Here is a 9057-nt window from a genome sequence, read left to right on the forward strand (position 1 = left end):
CCAAGGCTCTGCCTGCACTCCTCGAGCAGCCGGGGGAGATGCCATCAGATCAGCTGGAGCCTGGGCCCGGCACGTTACTCTCCTGCCTTCTTCATTTCTCCAGATGTTTGGAGTCCATTTTGTTTTGAAATTGTCCTGCACTCGGGCCAGAGCATTTCAGCCCTGGCTCACAGCCATGACTCCTAATGAAATCCAGATGAGCATGACTTACGGAAAGTCAGCTATCTCATTAGAGTGTTGTAGGCAGTGAAACCCGACGCTGCCCGCGCCCCGGCTGCTCTCCTGCTCCTTCATTTCCTTGCCACAAAACACTCCATCTGATTGCCTTTGTCAGAGCACGTTTATTTATTGAACTGATTCATATATGAAAACGTTGCTGTGGGAGCTGCATCCAGAGCACTGTTCCAGACATTCCTGGTTCAGCTGCTTAGCCCTTTGAGCAGTCTAATTGGTGGGGTGTTCAGTGCTGTTGCGTGCCAGGGATTCGGTGGAGAGAAGGGGGGAGAAGCCAATTGCATAAGCAGCCAGAGATAGAGGTTCTCGAAGGCTGGTGGAGCAAGCTGAAGGCATGGAGAGCTGTGAGGGTTTGTCTTTCTGACAGGCTGGAGCTGATGTGCTGCTTCTCCAGGTGGGAAGGCAGAATGGAGTTTGCTGTGATAGATTAGCAGAAGGCAGAAGTGCAGCAGCCCCACGGGGTGTGGGTTTGTGTCCAGTGCTGCCCAGACTGCTCAGTGCTACCAGGTTTCAGGCAGCAAAGAGGAATGCTCCCAATTTAGCTGAAGCAGACTTCATTTTTCCCTGGGACCTGGGAGGTTTGTTTGCTTCACTGAAGCTGACAGAGTGAGGGGTGCTCTGCTCTCCCTGTCCTGCAGTCCTCCTGCCCGAGCAGCCCTGAGACAGCCTTTAACACAAAACACTTCCCCCCAGTCACTGTGTAGGACCAGCCCTGCTCCTGGGGCACAGGAGGCCCTGCTGCTCCCAGCAGGCACACCCCAGCTGGGAATGGGTGGGGTGCTGCAGGGAGCTGCTGCCGTTCTCAGCTCAAAGGGTGAGAGACACAGATTCATCAACTAAACCAGTTAGAGCCCTCAGCCAAAGCCTTGCAGAGCTGTGCCCTGGGATCTTGTTCCTCCACCCAGCTGTGGAGGGGCAGGGATGGTGGTGGGAGTGCAGGGCAGCCTCCCAGAGCAGAGGGTCCCATTTTCATTAGTGGTTTCTCCCTGGGCCCTGCAGACTTTGGCTTCTCCCTCCCACAAACAGATTCCAAGGACAGCTTCTGTGGGAAATGAGGGTGTAAAACAAGGCTGTTTCCAGGCTATTTCTCTCTCTTTTCATAATCCTCCTCCTCCACAGCAGCTGTCCCTGCATCTGCCTGGAACAAGACTTCTGCCATTCCTTGGCAGAGGAGGGAGAGCCCCTTTCCCTGTGCCTTGGCCTCCCTTCCCTTTCTTCCCTATCTCTTCCTGCTTTTCCATCTGGAGACACTCCATGGGTTCTGGCCTCAGGGAGAACAGCAGAGGGGGAAGGTGCTTTGTAGCAGGGGAAGATAAAAGCATGATGAGTGCTGACCCAGTGAGGCATCCTCCTCTGCTCTCTGGCAGCCACCAACTCTTGAAGGATTTTAAAGCACGTGGTTTCACACCCCGATTCTACTTTTCTGACAGGTTTTGCCACTTTTTGCACCCTGCAGAATTTCTCCTTTTGAGGTAACTGATCAAATGCGTCCCTGCCCATGCAGGGAGGTTGGAACTAGATGATCTTTGAAGGTCCCTTCCAACCCAAAGCATTTTCTGTGATTCTACAATTCCATGTGTAGTGTAGGCTCCCAGCCCTCAGCCCACCCTCCCAAACTGTGTGACAAGGATGCTCAGAGGCAGCTGTGGCTGCACAGGGAGGGAGTCTGAATGGCTGACCAGTGATCTCCCTCCACTGCTTCCCCATTCTGCTAAAACCTAAAGGTATCATGAAAAGAGAATGTCTTGGTCTTGTACACAGAGAAATGTAACATACTTGGTAAACCACTTACGCTGCTATTTAAATAGTAGAGGCAAGGTCTGCAAAATCATACAAGAATTTTGCTGCAACACCTTCCTTTCTCTTCAGGGAATTGGATGCTGCCTGTTTTCAGGAATCTGAGTAGTAAATAGGTTATATACTGAGTTGCTCCTTTGGAATAATAAGAAATGTAAAGAGAAAAGGTAGGGTTTTTAAAAGGAGCTGGCAACATAGGCCAGAAGCTTGTTACAGAGGGGAGAGACATTCCTTTGGCCCCACATGCAAGACTATTGTCTAAGCAGGAAAGAATGCTTCAGTAGCTGTAAAACCTTTTCACATTTGTAAAGTTTTGTAAGTCACATTGATGTTCTTTTTCTCCCCTCTCCCCCCACCCCCTTCTCCCCGCAGGCGTCAGACTGTGACCAGCACTCCCTGCTGGATCGAACTGCACCTCAACGGCCCCTTGCAGTGGCTGGACAAGGTCCTCACACAGATGGGCTCCCCCAGTATTCGTTGCTCCAGTGTCTCCTAAGGAAGCCTCTCCTGAGGGTGAGGGGGAGGGGGAACAAAGACTCTGGAAAATGGAATTGGCTTATCCCTTAGGAAAAAGCATAGTTCATAGGAAACTAATCCCTGGTTACTGAAGCGATGAGGAAAAAAAAAAAATCTGCTAAAAAAACCCTCAACGTGGATTTTCTTTGTTTTGGTTTTTAAACTCAATACCCATTTAAGCCACTTCCAGTGAACCTGTTGGCACTTTGGTTACAATGCGATGGGCCACTGCAGTTTGAATTCGAAGCTGAAGTTGATGATGATAATAAACCCAACCCTGGACTTGGTTTCAGCGGAGAGAAGCCAGAGCTGTGCCTGCTTGGTGCTGCGAGCTGGTGGGAGCACCCAGGAGCTGGGAGGGAACTGGTCCTTGGCCTCACACAGCTCCAGGCTCCTGCCTTGCAGCCCCTCTGGAAAGCCCAACGCTGGGAGACTTCGGGATGACTCTTGCTCATGTGTTCCTGGGGCCACCTGCCTGATCCACAACTGTCCTCCCCGGGAGTGCAGCAGGAAGGGAGAACATGAAGCATTTAAAGCACACATAGGAACTAATTCTCCCAGGAATATTCACAAAAGGAGTGAATTTCCCATGCTGGACTACAAACAAGGAGGTAGAGTCCTGCTTTCCATATTTGAGGGATGCAGCTGATGGTCTCAGACTGGACTGACATGAAGCGTAAGGTCAAACTTCAGGCTTCTGATCTTGCTGCAACCACTTCTGGCTTGAGCTGCTCACAGAGAGACACTGGTCACTGGGGGGCTCTGGCTGGGGACTTGAAGCCTTGGTTATTGTGCAGTCTCTTTGCATCAACTACAGAAAGTTTGTCTTCTGTTTTCTCAGTATGTTGGATGGTGTCTGCCACCTGGGAAGGGGCTCAGTGAATTCCGTGTCCAGGGCTGCCCTAGGGATGAACAGGCCTGTGCTGCCATTTTCAGAATATGCAGTTTAACAAATTCTCATCCCATGCTGTCATGTGTGACTGAACCAAGACATCTCAGACACAAAACCCCTGTTTAAAGCTTAGCTCATTAAAATGCTCTGAGATGTGGTTTTGCCTGGAGAAATTGGGAGAGTGTGTATTTACTTGTATTATAAAATGTTCACTTTAAATATACATGCTCCAGACTGTTTAATATTTTTTTCTCCCTGCAGCAACTGTCATGGCAAACAACTTCCACAACTGGAAAAAACCCTTAGCACTTGTTTTTATGGTTCAAATTTGCCAAATAAGCCTCATAACTTTGTCAGTGCTATCCAATTATCTGCTTCTTTATATCTTGTGCTGTCGTGCATTTGTGCCAAAATGTTAGAAGGGGGAGGGGAGAAAATGATAATCAGTTTCCTATGGAAATCTTATTTTTTCATATACAAAAGAGACAGAGACACAGACACACACACAAAAGCTCAGGGCAGACCAGACTTAGGATGGTTTGTGTTCAGGCTTTAGTCCTGCAGACCTTTGTTCTCCCCAGTGCAAAGAGAGCAGCTTCTCTGAGGTCAGTAGAAGTTCTCCTGCCTTCTCCTCTCTCTTCAAACCTTCTGGTTGAGGTTTGCAGAGCCCTGGTCCCATCATGGGGCACCAACTGGTAACAGCATTTCAAACACTCACAGGAACTTCCAGAGAGGCTTTTCCATTGTGCCTGTTCCTTTGAGAGACCTCTGGTTATCAACCCCACCAACAAACCAACACTTTGGGACCTGAGGCATCAGCAAGACAGGGCACAAGGTGCCCCTGGGTTGGTGGACACAGGAACAGATGATCCAAGAGGATCACTGCTGGTTTATATCAGGCAAATTAAGGGATGCTTTGGAAGTTTTCTTCCAGAAGCAAGAAATTTTGTAGATGAAATTTAAATTCCAGGGAAGACTTTCAGGGGTGGGTGTGCTCCTGAGGGTACAGGCACTTTGGAATATCCTCGTGCAGAATTTGACTGGAGCTTTCACTGTGCAGAAGCTTGTATCATAGCATTGCAGGTTTTCTAGGAGCTGTTTAGTTTAATTTTTGCAACATGTCTGAGTAGTTAAATCTCTGCACAGACTTGTGCAGTAAGAGCATTCGTGTAACTCAGATTTTCTAGCCACTTACAAAGCAGGTCTGTCTGTCCCTGGGGTTGGTTTGGCATGTATTTCAGATACAGGTTTCTAACATAGTTGCAAACAAAAAGTTATACTGACTTTTGTGGAAGTATGAGCTGCTGTTTTAGAGGGAAAAAACAACCCCAGGTTTCCTCCCTTATTGTCTTTAAGTCATATTTGCTTAATTTAGTGAACAAACTGTTTTCATTGTCCACATAATTGTGGAGGAAGTTGGACTCTGGTGCCTTAAGAATCAGCAACAGAAATGGCATCTTAAACACCAATGTCAGAGTTCATTTCAGGTGTTGGTGTGGCAGGAACCTGGCTTGACCCAGAGGCTACAAGCTGGAACAAACCCTGACTTTAATAGCAACTTGCACACAGAATGGCCAGACTAAGAACTGGATCTGGATTTTTGCTGGGAACCAGATTTATATCTTCTGCTTGCTAAGGGATAATGGATTGTGAGCTGTTGTTAACAGAGGCCTCTGAAACTCGGGCTCCAGGTCATGCATGAAAACCTTGGTTCATCTCACTTCATCATCCCTTAAGTAAAATGACTTCAAATGGAAAACACAAGCAGCACAGTTAGATACAGTGGAGAAGATTATCTCCACTGAAGTATTAATTTCCTCTCCTCCCCTTTCTTTGCCTTCTCACTAATTCATAAAACCTTTCTGGTTTCTGTAGCTGCCTTCTCACATCAAAGTCCCCTGCCCTGTGACACTGGGAAGATGGAGGTGGGGAAGAGCTGTGACCTCAGGGCTGTTTCCTGGGCTACTGTACAGGTGAGCACTCATTCCCTGTCAGCTCTGCCACCTGCTCAGCTGCCACTCACCTGGACACTACAGAGAGGGGGCAGGTGGCTGGAGGCAGCTGTGCCCCAGGGGTGCCCCTGCCTGCTTCTGCTCTTCTCTGAAGCTTGATTGAAGTAGCTTTGATATGTAGCACCAATGTTTGCAAGCACCCGTGCCCAGCTGCCATGACGTACCTGTGCTGGAATATCTTCTCATGTCCTGGGAGGCTTGGCTGGTTTGACCAGGATTTCATACATTTTTGTTACTAGTAGAGAGTCACTAGCAGGAACTTTGACTCTTTTTATTTCGTGTAGCCATACACAAGTGCCTGGCTGCTGGCAGAGGATACTGATGGCCTTGTGGTTTAAAATGACTGTGGTGATTTTTTTTTTTAAATTATTTTAATGTATTGAACTGAATTGCAGTTTGTATTTTGTGTTGAGCTCGTCTAGAGCTGTGATCCAGTGCTGCCCATTTGATTTAATCACCAGGAATCACCACGTGGATGTACAAAGATGGAGAAATCTGATGGTAACACATTTCCCCAAAGCTGTGGCTCCCCATTTGTGCCATGAAAAGGCTGGGGGTAACATTTGAGAAAAGAGGTGAACAAATTCATATCCCTCCCCCGTTAAGGACCAGCAGTTGGAACCATGCAGAGGGCTCCTTTGCAGGGTGAAGAACATTCAGGACATCGGTGCCTTGTGCTGTTTCCTAAATGGAAAAGCACAAGGAGCAAGAAGAAGGCAGCTCAGTGAAGGACTTAAGCCATTTCACACAACATCTGTCAGCCTTCCTAGTTCTCTAAGGTACTGGATAGGTAGGAGGAATGGAATTCCACAAATAAGCTGGTAAGCTAGAGTGAGAAATAGTCACTATTTAGTAGCTGATGGAGCTGGTATGGTTAAGAAATTCAGTGTATGTTTTTTATTATGTACATGCTTTGTATTTATGTTGTCTTTCTGGAATATTTAGATGAATCAAATATTTAATTTTGAACAGAAAGGACAATTAAGGATTCAGAGTTATTAAATCTTGCGTTTCTTTCTGGGGATTGCCAGAAGTTAGGCAGTTACTGATGTGAGGAGAGACTCTTCTCAGAGCTGAGCAGCAAACCCTGGCAAATCAAACCTGTCACAAGCTTGTGCAGCAGGAGCCTTTCCCTGCGTTGCTGTTTGATCCTTTAGTAGCACCTCAGGTTCCCAGTTGTTGTGCTCTTCAGGTCTTTTCAGATTTATGAGGCTTTAAAAAGACAATAACCTCTCCTTCCATAAAAGTTTTGGTTCGTCCTACGTTTCCTCCAGGATGTGGATACTGGAGGGGTCTGCACCAGTCTCTGCTGCTGAGATGCATCTGGTTCCCTCTCCCAGGGGAGGCAGCTGCTTTCCTCACACTCGACTGAACTGTTCCCCCTTTGATAGACAAGGCTGAGCATGTTTGCATTAGTGTTTAGATTTTTCTTACCCTGAGATTGTATGTTAGATGTCAGCTCCCTGCTTTAGCTTGTTAAGCATGATCCGTTACTTGTTACTAAGGCCTGTGCTGTGTATGCCTCTTCCATATGTGAAACTGTAAGTTCTATTTTTGACATTTTAATAAACTTGGATTTGAAAACTGAGGCTCATGAGAGAAAATAAGGATATTGTAAACAGGTATTTAAGGACACAACCTGAAAGCATCTGGAGTTTTGAAACCCCAGGTAACTCAGAGACAGCAGCCCCTTCAGGTGTGTATGAAGGTTGGTCTCAGTAACTCTCACAGGATCTCAGTTACAGGTAAGATCTTCATTCTTTGTCCAACTTGGGCAGTTTTGCTCAAGAATTTAAAGCCAGATATAAACATAACTTAAAAATTGCAACTAATTATTTTATCTAAGGGGCTTTGGAGGTGAATAGAAGTGGAGCACTGTGCCCAACATTAATTATTGTAAAATTGCTGGAAAAGTCAGATGTAGCTAAACATTCACTGCATGCCCAGTACACTGAACTGTGGCTGCCCTTGCACCCCATGGCTGCAGATCAGGGACCTCCATCATCAGGAGTGTAGGAGCAGCAATGGAGTATTTACTGCTCTCTGCTCAGTGTCCTGTCATGAGGCAGCCCCTAAGACACCTGTGGTCTTTCCATGTTGAGGAACTGTGTCTTCTTTAAGTCCCATGCTGAAGTAACTGTTTCAGGCTCTCAGTTGTTCACTCCTGCCGGAAAGAGGGAGGCAGATGGAGGGACATCCCCGTGTCCCTACTGCCCTGGTGATGAGGTGTTAATGCTCTTGGAATGGCAGGGCCTGGTCCAGCTCAGGAGCCCTCATCCAACCAATGTGTCACCTTACTGGAAACCAGGACTCCACTGCTTCATCAGGTCAGAGATGATGGTCGGAAGAGACTACTAGAGGTCTCCAGTCCAACCTCATGCTTTATCCCAGATTGTTGCCAACACCAGATCAGGTCAGCTGGGCTCTTGTCCAGCTAAGTCTTGAAGAAAAATCTTAGAGCTCAGAGACTCTATCCACCTCCTCCCCAGAGAAGCTATTCCATGGCTGCATTGTGTTCCTTCTGGTGAAGTTTTCCAGTCTTAAATCCCAGGCAGTATTTTTGGCTTTTGCCCCTCATTTGGAATGGGATTCTCGAGTCCAGGGTCTCTCTTTGTGCTCTGCTGCTGCTGCCCCAGCAAAAGGCAGGAGTCAGCTCAGGTGCTGTGCGGGTGAGGGGGACAAAACACATCCATGCTGGTGCTCAGCTGGGCTGGGAGGGCACTCTGCAAACAGCAGGACCCAGCCAAGGCATGAGCTATGAGCTCATGCTGAGACCTCCCAACGTTCCTCCTAGGGTTTCACTGAAAGGCAGATTTTATATTTTTGGTTGTTTTTCCTGACTGAGGATTTACGAGAATACTTTTTCCACTCGCTTTTCCAACAATGTGGTAATAAAAGGGTCTCGTCCAGGTTTTGTGCTGGGGTTGCCAGAACTGCAGTGGGAGGCAGTAAATCAGCTCTGGGCCACGAGTTCTGCTCCTTGTCACCTGAAATGCATCAGGGATTTCAGTGTCACAGCCTTCTCACCTGCACACGGGAAGCTGAGGCAAAACACAGGTTGGAGCATGAAAAACCTCAAAGCTTCAGCTAAAAAAAAAAAAATCAAATGAATAGAATGAATCAGCATTGCTTGGAGGTTCCTCTGATTTTACCCTTGAAATTGGGGGGTTCTGTACAGAAGGCTTTGTCATTTTTTTGGTGTTGGTTTGTTTTTGCTGTAATTTACTAATTATGGAGTTTAGGGCAAAGACTCGACAAGTCCAAAACACCTTGGGAGGAAAGCATTTTGGTTTGAGAGACTCGTTTCTGGTGCTGTGCACAAGTGACACGTTCTCCTTTTCATAATCAATGGAACACAATGTTTCTGCAGCCTTCAGCTGGTGCTGGAAGTGGAACCTGTGGCATCCATGGAGATGGTCTCTTTAATTTCGCACTCAATTTATTGTATTTATAAGGACCTAGCAACCAGTTTAATCACAAAAAAGAAATGCAAACTGAAGAGGGCTTGGGCACAGCAGCTGTACAGACCATCTCACACAGGTGACAAGATGAGCAGGGCAGGAACTGATGGAGCTTGGCAGCTCAGGTGGCTGCAGTGTTTTCCTG

At 47.2% G+C, this 9057-nt stretch overlaps 1 protein-coding gene across 2 annotated transcripts in view; it reads left to right on the forward strand.

Annotated features, from left to right (window-relative positions):
* SMAD3 (SMAD family member 3) overlaps positions 1 to 7039 on the forward strand; it is a 73876-nt gene extending 66837 nt beyond the window's left edge. For both annotated transcript variants that reach the window (XM_051628959.1, XM_051628960.1), the window contains exon 9: positions 2404 to 7039. In XM_051628959.1, coding sequence (XP_051484919.1) covers positions 2404 to 2527 — 124 coding nt within the window. In that variant the 3' untranslated portion in view covers positions 2528 to 7039. The remainder of the gene's footprint in view (positions 1 to 2403) is intronic.
* The last annotated feature ends 2018 nt before the right edge of the window (positions 7040 to 9057 follow it).

The sequence above is a fragment of the Apus apus genome, chromosome 10 (assembly GCF_020740795.1).
Source record: "Apus apus isolate bApuApu2 chromosome 10, bApuApu2.pri.cur, whole genome shotgun sequence".
In the NCBI taxonomy this organism is placed as follows: Eukaryota; Metazoa; Chordata; class Aves; order Apodiformes; family Apodidae; genus Apus; species Apus apus.